Here is a 12,834-nt window from a genome sequence, read left to right as displayed (position 1 = left end):
TCAAGCCACTGGGCTCCAGCCTGAGCAACTTACCGATTTTCTTTCTTCTTTTGTCTTCCTCCTCCTCCTCCTCCTCCTCCTCCTCTTCCTCCTTCTTCTTCTTCTCCCTCTCCTCTTCCTCCCCCTCCTCCTTCTTTCTTCTTTCTTCTTCTTCTTTAGAAATGGGGTCTCCCTAGGTTGCCCAGGCTGGTCTCAAACTCCTGGGCTCAAGTGATCCTCCACGTTGGCCTCCCAAAGTGCTGGGATGACAGGTGTGGGTCACTGCGCCTGGCCCTGAGTCCTCTTCTGCAGAGGCAACCACTTTCAACTCATTCAGCAGTTTTTCATGATATTTACTGCCTGATTTTAAGCAAATGCTTATTATATTATTTCTTGATATTTCCATTTAAAATTTTACATACTGACTTTTGAAACTTCGTCTCACCAAGCCTCTCAATAAAGATATATCACAATTTTTAATTACATCAACACTGGTGTATTCATTGGTATATTTTTTGTACATATTTTGTTATGTATCTATCTTTTGCCTAAGTTAATAATTGTCTGGTTTTTCATTTGCAGAGTTTTCTGTGTACCTATTCTAAATATTTCCCCACAGGTTTCTATCATTTATCATATACTTATCAGTATTTCTTTCAAAATACTTAAGTACTTCACATGCTCTATTAGTTCAGTTTTTAACCAAGTCTTTCTCCTTTCCAAAGTCTTCTACTTTTCTGCTCCAGTTTGGACTTACCTCAGCCATCATCTGGGACTCCCATTTTTACTGTCCTGTATTGGGCCTTCTGATTTCTGAACTCAGCGTTCTTTGTCTTTGTGGTTTATTTTATTTTTATTTATTTATTTTTTTGAGACAGAGTCGCCCAGTCTGGAGTACACTGGCGTGATCTTGGCTCACTGCAATCTCTGCCTCCTGGGTTCAAGTAATTCTTGTGCCTCAGCCTCCTGAGTAGCTGGGCTTACAGGTGTGTACCTGGCTAATTTTATATTTTTAGTAGAGAGGGGATTTCACCAAGTTGCCAGGCTGGTCTCGAACTCTTGACCTCAGGTGATCCACCTGCCTCAGCCTCTCAAAGTGCTGGGAATACAAGCATGAGCCACTGTGCTCAGCCTGTCTGTGATTTATTTTCTCATTTTGCTCAAGCATGTTCTTTGGAAATTTCATAAGAATGGACTCAGAGGAGGTACATGTTTGGATCGCTTCCATGTTGAAAACATCTTTATTTTGGCCTCATATGTGGTTAGAAGTTGGGACTGTATAGACTTCTCATGGAATTGTCACAGTAGCACTTCATTGCCCCAAGCTTCTAGTTAGGAAATCTGAGGCCATTCTAATTCACAGTCCAATAAAATTTTTTCTTTTAGTAAGTTGTTAGGATCCCGTTTTTATTCCTAGTGTTTGAATGCCATAATGATATACCTTTTATAATTCTCTGTGCTGGACACCCAATGAGCTCTTTCAGTGTGCAGATTTATGTTTCTTGGTTCTAAGAAAGTTCTTGATTTATTCCTTTGATAATTCCCTGTCTTAACTTTTCTCTGTTTTCTCTTTCTGAAAACTCTCAGACACCGATGTTCGTGGGTTGATCCTCTGTCTCTTATATTTTCTCACCATTTTTTCATCTCCTTATCTTTTGTTTTACTTCCAAAGACTTTCTTTCTTTTTTGGGCTGAGTATAGGGGACTTTGTTGATGGTACACCACAAAGCAGGGCTCCCCAGCCCTTCCCTCTCCAGGGGTCTGTGTGGAAACTGAGGGGGGGGGATTCTCAGTGTGATGGGGGACGGAGTGCAGCAGGGCCTCCCCAGCCCTTCCCTCTCCAGGGGTCTGTGTGGAAAGAAGGAGGGGGGATTCTCAGTGTGATGGGGGACGGAGTGCAGCAGGGTCTCCCCAGCAGCTGAGGGCCTCTCCCGTCTTCTCCGCTCTGACTGGTGATGCAGGGGTCTTACTCCTTGGAGGCCGTGTGGAACTTGACCTTGTTCATACTGGAACATGCTCATAGTGGAACATGCAGGCCATGTAGTTGTGGTCAATGAAGAGGTCATTGATGGTGACAACATCCACTTTGCCAGAGTTAAAAGGAGCCCTGGTAACCAGGGCCCCACTATGGCCCCATCTGTTTATTCTGGTCTTCGCCTTCACCCTGCTGTCTGAGGGACACAGCCGGTGCTGCATGAGAAGATGCAGCTGTCTGTCGAACCAGAGGGGCAGAGGGCTGACTTTCCTGATTTTAACTATCGACCTTTTTTTTTTTTTTTCAGAAAATTTTATTTTGGCTATCATTTTCACTTTCCAAGAACTTTTTCTTATTTTCTAATTTTTTTCATAGTACCTCATTCCTTTTTTATGGATGCTTTATCTTCTCTTCCATTGAGAATGTTATAGCTTTTTTCGTTTTTCTTCAGTTTTCTGCATTGTTTCTGTATCTTTAGGGTTCCTTTATTCCCTCTGTTTCAGGATTGGTCTCTCATGTTGGAGACTTGCCTCAAGTGTCTGGAGGTTCTCAGGTATCTGTTCCCAATGAAGCATAAGACATTCAAAGGCTGATGGGCGGCGCTCGTGCATGCTCAGGGCTTGCTGACCTGCGAGGCTTCTTCGAATGGTGAGCGGATGGCCAACTGTCAGCATCTAGAGTTTCTTTTTCTCGGGCTATTCAATTTCTCAAGGAAGACCCCGATCCTCTACATAACTGTCAGCCTTCTGGAAGCAGGGCAGGCAAGGCTGGGGTGGTGGTAAGGACTGAGTTTCAACTGCTCAGTGTCTACAATTTTCCTAAATTTTCCTCTTTGCAGCTTCTCCCCTTGCCCCCATTTTCCACCTTGCCGGGTGTTCGGGGTCTGCTGAAAGGCCCTGTCTAGTTTTTCCAGAGAAAACTGCCTAACTAGAACCCTCGTTCTGCCCTTGCCTCCCCTATAGTCGATTTTTAGCATAGAGCTGGAGCAATCCTGTTAAAATGTGCGTTACATCAGGTCACACCTAGGCTTATCATTCTCAAAAGCTTTTGCATCTCAACAGAGTTATACCGGAAAGTCATCCCGAGGGTCTAGAAGGCCTTCTGCCCGGCATGCTCGCACCTCAGATTGCTTGTCCTCTGACTCTCCCATTCTAGCTCACTCCATTCAGCCATGCTGGCTGCTTCACTGGACACATCCGGAGGCTCCTACCTCAGGGACTTGGCACTCGCTCTTCCTTCTAGCCAGAATGCTCATGGCAGATATTCACACAGCCTGCTCCCCCTACTCCTTCAGATCCTTACTCAAGTGTCCCTTCTCAGCAATGCCTTTCCTAGCTACCCTAAGATGGCAACCCCCACGCCCTGACACACACTTTACCACCACCCCCCTCCCTGATTTGCCTTAGTTTTCCTCTAAGGATGATCCCCATTGGATATACAATCATATATACACCTCATGAAGGCAGGAATTCATGACTCCCCTCAGCAGAGTTTAGAACAGGGCCTGGTACATGGTAGACATTTAACAAACATATATTGAAAAAACTAAGTAAAGAATGAATAAATGAAATGTTCCTTAAGTACTCTGTTTTCTTATTAGTGAAAAAGAAGTAAGACAGGATAACAGCTTGTTATTGTGCTTTTTTTTTTTTTTTTTTTTTTTTTTTTTAAATGAAATGAGGTTGCTAATACTTCTGAGGAAGATTTCATTGGGCCTATTCCATCATTAAAGGCAGGTTATTAAGATCTCCTTGCTAGGCAAATAAGTGACCTCAGGCTGTTAATTTGGATTTCATGAACGAATTAGAATTAGATTTAGAAATTAGCTTGTTAACTTGCAAACGTTGAGAAACAATAAACTGAAGAACATTAGTTCTATAATCACTAATATCACTAATTGCTTTTAATGTTTAAAATGATGCCATTAGGGCTAAATGGGAAGACATTTTTCCTATAGAACCCAACCAGTTAATCCTGTTTCAAGGAATCTTCTTGGTGTTCAAACTAACAATCCAATTGAAGTGTTCCATCAGAAACACCCATAATTATTTCAGCTCAAGAGAGGATGCATTAAGGCTACTCATAATATATATTACTATACTTGAAAATTACTTTTTAATGCCTTCTAAATGAGTATTTGTACTTTCAGGTGGGTATTTCATAATTATCTTCTCATTTATGCAAATTAAAACATTTACTAAGCAAAGCATGATGTTTTCCAGCTCCAATACGTACTGAGAGATAATAATCATCCCTCCAGTCATCTGAGACTGATTGTCATTAGCACTCACTATGGTCATGGTCACGAGACCGCCTGCGGTGTTGTAACATCTTCTCCCTCAGTGTATAATGAAAAAGTTACTGTGGTGCCGGAAAAAACAAAATGAAAGCATTAACCTGCCTTCAGTTTATCAAGCTTAAAGTTATATTTGAACTAAATTTAACAGAGTAACTCTACTGAATTTGAATTCAACGTTAATGGAATACAAAGTATTCCATGTTCTGTTTCTCTAAAATAAAGGGATAATTTAAACATCATGGAACCACTTGATTGGCTGTTTAAAAATGTAGCTGTTTAAGTTTTAAACATGTCAATACAATGGACAGTAATGTCATTATAATTCTTCTCTCTAAAACTCTAGAGCATTAAAAGAAAAATGCGATCTATGATTTTGCCATGTCTCTAAGACCATTCTGAGGAAATGGTAAAGACCAAGGCTTGAACTACTTAATTCTTTCCACTTGACCTGCCCAGTAACACACCAAGAGTTCTTTTTCTTTTTCTTTGTTTTTTTTTTTTTTTGAGACTGAGTCTTGTTCTGTTGCCCAGGCTGGAGTGTAGTAGTGGGACCTCAGCTCACTGCAATGTCCGCCTCCCAGGTTCAAGCAATTTTCCTGCCTCAGCCTCTCGAATAGCTGGGATTACAGGCATGCGCCACCAAGCATGGCTAAGTTTTTTTGTATTTTTTAAGTAGAGATGGGGTTTCACCATATTGGCCAGGCTGGTCTCAAACTCCTGAACTTGTGCTCCGCCTGCCTTGGCCTCCCAAAGCGCTGGGATTACAGGCGTGAGCCACCGCACCCGGCCCGAGTTCTTTCTACTTTTCTTAAGGTTGAATTTGCATTTTCAAATCTGTTTATGAAATCTTCCATGGAGCTTCATCTAAAATGACATTTCTTTGCCTCCTCTGCATCAGCAGGGTGAGCAGCCATCATTAATTCTTGTCATGCATGCTGGCGATGGAGAGGGCAGGAGTGGCCACAGGAACCAACTCCTTCCACATGTGATGCTCTCCTTTTCAAAGGATTGCAGAATCATAAAAGACTTACTGCTCTCCCTATGCCAATCACAATTAATCATCCTTCGATGATCCAGAAAGCACATCATAATCTTACGGGGGCTGTGACTTGAGTTTTGCAATTGATATCTGGAGACCTCTCGGCAGGTTGGGCTGAGGGGAGAGTGGAGAGTGGGAGAAGCATTTCTTGGAGAACAGGCAAGGATGAGAGGAGCAAGAGAGAAAAAATGCAATAGAGAAAATTTCACTTTAAAAACATGCATTACTTAGATCGAAGGCTACATATGACATCCTAGAAATTCTTGAACTCTGTGCAAATCATTGGGAAAATTGACAGAATGATGGCTGGCCTGTCACAGTGTTCCTAGTCATTACATAGTTTGGGCCAGTTACTTAAATGAAAAAAGCGGGGCAAGTTGTGAGTAGTACAGCGTTTAGGAGTGAGTAGCTATGGGCAGGCGGAGGGGAAACACATAACCTGAAAACACTCTACCTGTCTTTCTGGCGCTCAGCGCTTCAAGTATGTCAGCAGCAGCCATTTCTCCTAAGACATTGTTTCCAAGGTCAATTTCCCTCAAGTGGGCAGAGTATTTGATCAGGCTGTTGAAAGAAAATCACACACACACACACACACATATAAACATACACACACACACACACACATATAAACATACACACACACACACACACACACACATATAAACATACACACACACACACACACACACACACACGCATCATGTTAAGCATTATTTAAAGAACCTCAATCCAGTTACTTTGGAGAATGAGCTCTTTCTAAACCCCTCCCCCAACCCCGAACCCGCCCAGTGTGAGGCCAAAGACATGCTGAAACCAATTTTTTACCAATTGAATTTCTCCAATTTGGATACTTCTTCTAGGTAAGTTGATAGAATAAGGATTTTTGGTTGCTTTACATCCTTCATTCGTTTATTTATTCAAAAGATATGGTATGATGTGATGCACGACTTCCTAGTTTAGATTTCACATATACCAGCGAATGTCCAGAAGTTTAGAGGGACAGACAAAAGTTTGGCAAATTTTAGTATGTCAAGAAATGACAACTGTCAACACTATAAACAAATATTTTTACATCAAATCAGGAAGGGCATAGTCTGAAAATAGAAGATAGCTCTTTAAATTAAATAACTTCAGTTTTATGAAAAGTAAACTGTACTGTTGTTATGCTGTAATTTCTTTGAGGACTATTGAAGTTTTGTTTTTTTTTTTTTTTTGAGACACGGTCTCGCTGTGTCATGCAGGCTGGAGTGCAGTGGCATAATCCTGGCTCACTGCAACCTCCATCTCCCAGGTTCAAGCAATTCTTTTGTCTCAGCCTCCCAAGTAACTGGAATTAAGGCATATGCCACACAGGAAATTTCTTCAAGTGCAGGCCTTGCACTGGACTGCCGACTGGTCTTTGGGACTCTCTGGCATCATGAGTGGATAAGAAATCTGGGCAAAGGCCTGGACTCCTGGTCAGCTTCAACCCCTTGCCAAATCATGCGTCAAGTCATGTGATCATAGCAGGCTACGTGCCCTTACCTCCCTCATCTGCAAAACTGGCCTGAAAAAGGCTGTTCTGCCTTTCATAAGGTTGTAGTGAAAACAGAATGAAGCAGTTTCTGTAAAAGCATTTTGCAAATGCAATGCCGACGACGGTATATTTAGTGCATACTTATTACAAGCATGTAATGTACCTAGCACTGCAGGGATTAAGAGAAATTTAACACACGGCCTCAGCTCTGAAAGAAGTTATTTGACTATCAAGAAAACGATTTCAAGCCCTTACCAGGGGCTGCAGGTATGAAATTTCAGTTAGGGTCCACACTGAATAGGAGGCTACTTTCTTGCTCATTGTATATATTTTCCACCGATTCAGCAGCTGGAATGCAAGGCCGGAGCTGAATGGTGCTGTCAGACTCTCTCTCTCAAAGGTCTTGCTCTTGAGGAAACAGTCTGCCTAGTCAGGATTTGACAAGCCTTGGCTTCCTGAAGTACCTGGTTGTGTGCAGTGTCTTCAAACAAAATGAGTGGACAACAGGGAGGCTTCATGGCAGAACAGAGGGTCCACAGAAGGAGGGCAGGAAGTGAGGAGGACAAACTTCATAACTCAACAATCTACATCTAGGTCGACTCCAGAGGCCGCGGAGTTCACCACTACACCCTGCAGCCTCACGTGAGCTAAGGTCTGATGCAGCATTCATTACACGCCAGCTGTGGCCAGGGCCACCCACATGGTTAAGTGCTTGTGCCCTGCACAAAGGGGCCTTCCAAGAGGATAAGTGGGGCTGAAATCTAGCAGAGTTCTTCTGCTTGCCAAATGCTGGGCCCCAAAGCATGGATCTGGAAGGGGAACTTCCTCTGATTCACTGGCCAGAGGTGGTGCCTTCTTAATTCATCTGTGCAGAGGGACTCTTTTTCTAATTTGTAGGCAGGTGCTTAGCACCCTACATACATGATCTCATTTAACCCTGCAACAGTCTCTTGTGTTAGACACTATTATTATCCCCATTTTTACAAATGAGGAAATTTAGGTAAAGATAAGTGATTTAACCTGGGCATGGTGGTGGGCACCTATAATCCCAGGTACTCAGGAGGCTGAGACAGGAGAATCACTTGAACCCAGAAGGCAGAGATGCAGTGAGCCAAGGTGATGCCTCTGCACTCCAGCCTGGGCAACAGAACAAGTCTCTGCCATTAAAAAAGAAAAGAAAAGAAAAGAAATTAGCTGGGCGTGGTGGCTTATGCCTGTAATCCCAGCTACTTGGGAGGCTGATGCAGTGGAATTGCTTGAACTTGGGTACCAAGTACCAAGTACTTGCCACGTCAGGTACCAAGACCAAGTTGGGTCACTGCCTGACTCTCAGAGCTGAAAAACCTCACTGGAAACTGCTTAAAAGCTACAGTTAAATAATTATTCCCACGATTTAATTCAAGCACTTAGTTTTGGAAGGTGAACAAATAAAGCCTCTTAACTTGCTACTTACCGTGTTAAAGTTTGAATGAATTCCAACAAACCATTTTCTCCTTCCTTTCCTTTTCCACCTATGCCATTATCTGCCAAATGCAACTTCACTAACCAAGGACCAGCTTCCATCAGACCTTCAATTTTCTTCTTGATTCCTATAAGAAAATCAGAGCATTTTATTATTTTTAGGCAATAGTTCCCCTGTTTATCACCAGCTAAGCTGACTTTATTCTTTTAGATTGTACTTTACTGGACTTCTGTGAGTAGATGCATTTTGCAATATAGTCAAGGAAATACTGTATATATACTTTTTTTAAGTTCTTGTTTTATACTCAGTACATCCTTCCTTCTTTAGAACAAGAAGCCCAAAATTACTCTGCATGAAAGGAAATTCCATCTAGGATTTAGATTGTTGCCTTTACTTTGAAGAGGAAAACTGATGTCTCTAGAAATTTCCTGAAGGAAGATGAATGAGCTGCCCACTGATCTAGGGGAAATGATAGTTTTTATGAAGGAATTCAGCCCTTTAAAGGAGCCTGAAAAGCTGTTACCTTTTTGAGCTCTAAAAGAGAAAATCTGAAGGAGAAAGGACCATCCTGCCTTTGTAGAATTCATGACTGGGGTCAGATTCTGGGGTTGGTTCACGCTTGTCAGTCTACACAGCTGTTGTAAAGAGTCTATTGTCAATCCTGGGGAACAGCATCAGGTCCACATTTAATTTATGTCAGTTCAAGTTTAGGAGGTTGGCAAAGAAAAATACAGAGGGGATGGATGGAAGAGAGATAATCATGGGCATAATGCGGGCTCATCCGCTCAGTAAGTATGAGATGGGAAGTCGGAATCTGCAGTCCCAAATTCAAATCTTTTCTGGGGGCCTACAAGTGTTTAAAGTTATATGCACCCCCTAAACACTAACCAACTGCTTCATCTGGACCCAGCTGAAGAAAGACCAAGTGATCTGTTCCAAAACTGGGGAAGAAACTGTGTGGGGACATAGAGATAATATGCCTAGATATTATAATGTGTGGGTAGTTTGTGGAATTTTAAAGAATCATTTAACTCTACACTAATTTTGTCCACCATGCTGACTTGAGAGCCTAACCCTGGGGCTAGACAAGACTTGAATTCCTTCAGCATTTACCAAATATTTTCAAGCTCCTGTTATGTGTCAGGCAGTGGTGTAGGTGCCAGAGGTCCAGCAGAGAACAAAAGAGACAAAAATCCTTGGCCTTATAAAGCTGACATTAAGTGAATGTTAACTAGCATGGTTAGAGCAAGGAAGAGAGCAGCGTCAAGGAGAATCAAGCGTTAAGTTTTCAAGCCTGGAGGGAAAACTTACTTTTCAGGAAAAGGAGATAAATGTGGACATCAGGCCTTCCGAGGTTGCCAGTTGGGGAAAAAGAGTAGAAAGTATGCTTTTAAAAAAAGGATTTGGTTGGTTTCTTTAGACATGAATCTAATCTGCCGGATTGTTGGATGAAATAGACAGGGTTGGCCGGGTGTGGTGGCTCACACCTGTAATCCCAGCACTTTGGGAGGCCGAAGTGAGCAGATGACTTGAGGTCAGGAGTTCGAGACCAGCCTGGCCAACATGGTAAAACCCACTTCTACTAAAAATACAAAAATTATCTGGGTGTTATGGCTACTTGGGAGTCTGTAGTCCCAGCTACTTGGGAGACTGAGGCAGGAGAATAGCTTGAACCCAGAGGCAAATGGTGCAATCACGCCAGTGCACAGTCTAGGTGACAGAGCAAGACTCTGTCTCAAAAAAAAAAGGGAAAGAAATAGGCAGGATTTATTTTTCTTCAGAACACAGTTGGAGGATGAACACCGGCCCATCCTTTGGTTTTATTAGGGGGAAGCCTAACTCGCCTAAATCTTATTTGTCCTTATATCCTAGGCATGGGAATGAGAGCAGACAACAGCTGTCATGAATAACAGTGCTACATTATTCACACTGGAACAGTATCTAGCACACGGTAGGTATTTCATAAATGTTTGTTGAATGAATCAATGAATCAATGACTAATAGAGTATAAAGTGCAGTCGTGTTATGGAAACTTTATCTCACTGTTCAGTGCTTTTCCAAGTACAGTGTTGCTAATAATGCCTTGAGACCACTTGTGAACAGAATGAAATACGCTTTTTCTATTTGTAAAATCTCTTCACAAATAAAAACGCCTTTGAAAACGTAAGTTGACGGCCTGGAATGATGAACGGTGTGGATACTGATCACATGTGACATCCATTTCTTTTTGTCCCCTTCTGGCATGACAGAAAGCAGCGGTGGCCAATGGAGCCAAGGCCAAAGGCCAAAAGCTGCTCAGCTTTGCAAGGAAAGACACGGTCTTAGCCATCTACATCCCTAACTTAGCCAGCGTGGCACAAACGTGTGTCCTTGTAGAGGAAGGGAGTTCCAGGCCTGTGATTGGCCTGGTATAATTGCACTCCTACGAAAAAAAAAAAAACAATCAAAATCTTCCTCCAGCTGTTAAGACAGGTCACAATGTCATCTCTGCTCATGAAAATAACCAGTTTGGAAAATGCTAGTCTAAACCACTCTCCAGAATCTAGACCTCGAATGAGTTACGGAGGCCCTGTTGGACAACAGGAAGGCCGGCACTGCTCATGACAGGAAGTGCGTGCTCCAGGACTTTCACCAAGTGCCAGCAAAACTGAATTCTTTCCTCTAGGTTAAAAACAAATTCCTTGGAGTAAGGGTGGGTATGTGCTCAGGCCCTGGTAACACTTGATACACTCAAGCTGTATTCACCTGCAACCCATTTTTACCTAATCTTACATTTCTTTACTTTGAAACAAAAACAAGCTCACCAACAATGACCATTTTAATTTACCCCCTCTGTCTGGGAGAACTCAGCAGTGGCACAGCTATGCCTGGTTGTGCCCAAGAGGCAGGGTGGTGTAGTGAGACATGGAATCTCCAGGTTTAAAACCTCCCTCTGGAAAACGCTATGAGACTCCTTGGAAAATCCCTTGACTTCCCTGAACCCTAGTTTCCTCTGGCAAAATAGAGATTATAATACCCATCTCTTAGAAGAACTGTGAGGATGGCTGGGAAGCATTGTGAAATAGCGGTGGTTGAGACATGTGGTACACAGTTTTACTACCTCGCTTACCAGCATCATCTCTGGATTTCATAAGTCACCGAAACACTGGACTGGGAGCCACCTGGTGAAGAATGTTCATGTGCAAGGTGTCCTCCCTTCTATCACTGTCTCCCTGGGTCAGGAGGACAATGGCATGCCTTCCCTGGAAGCCACTCCACAGATCCAGGATGGACCCACCCAGCCTTCTGCTTCCTCTCATTTTCTCTTTGGCCAATTGCCAAGCTTCCCCAGTTGTCCTGGACTTCGGAATCTTTCTCACCACCTCTTTGAACTGGCTACTAGGCCCTGTCAATTCTCTCCCTTCTAAACGTACTGAGACTCCGTCTTTCTATCACTGTAGCCTCACTTTATCTTCTCTTGCCTGAACCAGTGTAAAACCTTCCCGCTTTTCCTACTGCTCCCCTCTCATCCTTGACTCCCAGCACCACGCCTTCAGTGGACCTCGTCAGACACGATGAGAAGCCCTCTGACGTTGATGAGATCTGGGAGATCGTGGACAGACTGTGCCTGATGGTGGAAGGGAAGATAAACAACAGGACAGAGAGGAACAGCCTCATTGGTGGAAATGCCTTCTCTGAAGGCCCGGAGGGCAAAGGTACCCAAAGCATGGTCATCACTGGTGTTGATATTGTCATGAGCCATCACTTTCAGGAAACCAGCTTTGCAAAGGAAGCCTACAAGTACCTCAGCAGGGTGCAGTGGTTCATGCCTGTCACCCCAGCACTTTGGGAGGCTGAGGTGAGAGGATCGCTTAAGCCTATGAGTTTGAGACCAGCATGAGCAACATAAAGAGACCCAGTCTGTAAAAAAAAAAAAAAAAAGCTGGCTATGGTGATCACACCTGTGGTCCCAGCTACTTGAGAGGCTGAGGTGGGTGGATTCCTTGAGCCCGGGAGGTCAAGGTTGCAGTGAGCCATGATCACATCACTGCACTCCAGCCTGGTCCACAGAGTGAGACCCTATCTCGAGAAGAAAACAAACAAAAAAAGAAGTACTTTAAAGATGACATGAAATCAGTGAAAGGTGAATATGAAGAAGAGAGATCAGAAAGAGTAAAACTTTTTATGTCAGGGCTGCAGAGCAAATCAAGCAATTTAAAAATCCCTGCTAATTTAAAAAACTACCAGTTATTTTTTGATGAAAACATGAATCCAGATGGCATGGTTGCTCAACTCAACTACCACGAGGATGTATGTGATTTTCTTTAACTATGGTTTAGAAATGGGAAAATATTAACAGATTTGGCAATTACTTTGAATCTATCACCTATCATCATAAATGGCTGCTGCTTGGCATCCACAAAACACCAGGTCTTAAGATAAATGGGCCCTTCATTTATTTCGACTGTGATTTAGGAGGAGTGGAGGCCTCGTTTTTTGTTTTTTTTTTTTTTAAAGAAAAAAATGTGTCATGTAGGTTGTCTAAAAATAAAATGCATTTAAACTAAAACAAAAGCCTTGTAAC

General features: G+C 42.8%; 1 protein-coding gene and 1 pseudogene across 1 annotated transcript in view; one reads left to right on the top strand and one right to left on the bottom strand.

Annotated features, from left to right (window-relative positions):
- Nucleotides 1-2,681: 2,681 nt before the first annotated feature.
- LOC110568017 (uncharacterized) overlaps nucleotides 2,682-12,834 on the bottom strand; it is a 38,757-nt gene continuing 28,604 nt past the window's right edge. Inside the window, exons 5-8 of the mRNA XM_064378497.1 lie at nucleotides 8,262-8,397; nucleotides 5,747-5,853; nucleotides 5,351-5,406; nucleotides 2,682-2,945 (exon numbers count right to left, since the gene is read on the bottom strand). Of these exons, the coding sequence (XP_064234567.1) occupies nucleotides 2,682-2,945; nucleotides 5,351-5,406; nucleotides 5,747-5,853; nucleotides 8,262-8,397 (563 nt within the window). The remainder of the gene's footprint in view (nucleotides 2,946-5,350; nucleotides 5,407-5,746; nucleotides 5,854-8,261; nucleotides 8,398-12,834) is intronic.
- On the top strand, nucleotides 9,040-12,606 carry LOC135275906 (translationally-controlled tumor protein-like; annotated as a pseudogene).

The sequence above is a fragment of the Aotus nancymaae genome, unplaced genomic scaffold, assembly GCF_030222135.1.
Source record: "Aotus nancymaae isolate 86718 unplaced genomic scaffold, 86718_ANA_hifiasm-v0.15.2.pri h1tg000019l, whole genome shotgun sequence".
Classification (NCBI taxonomy): Eukaryota; Metazoa; Chordata; class Mammalia; order Primates; family Aotidae; genus Aotus; species Aotus nancymaae.
This window is presented reverse-complemented; position numbering and strand designations above follow the sequence as displayed.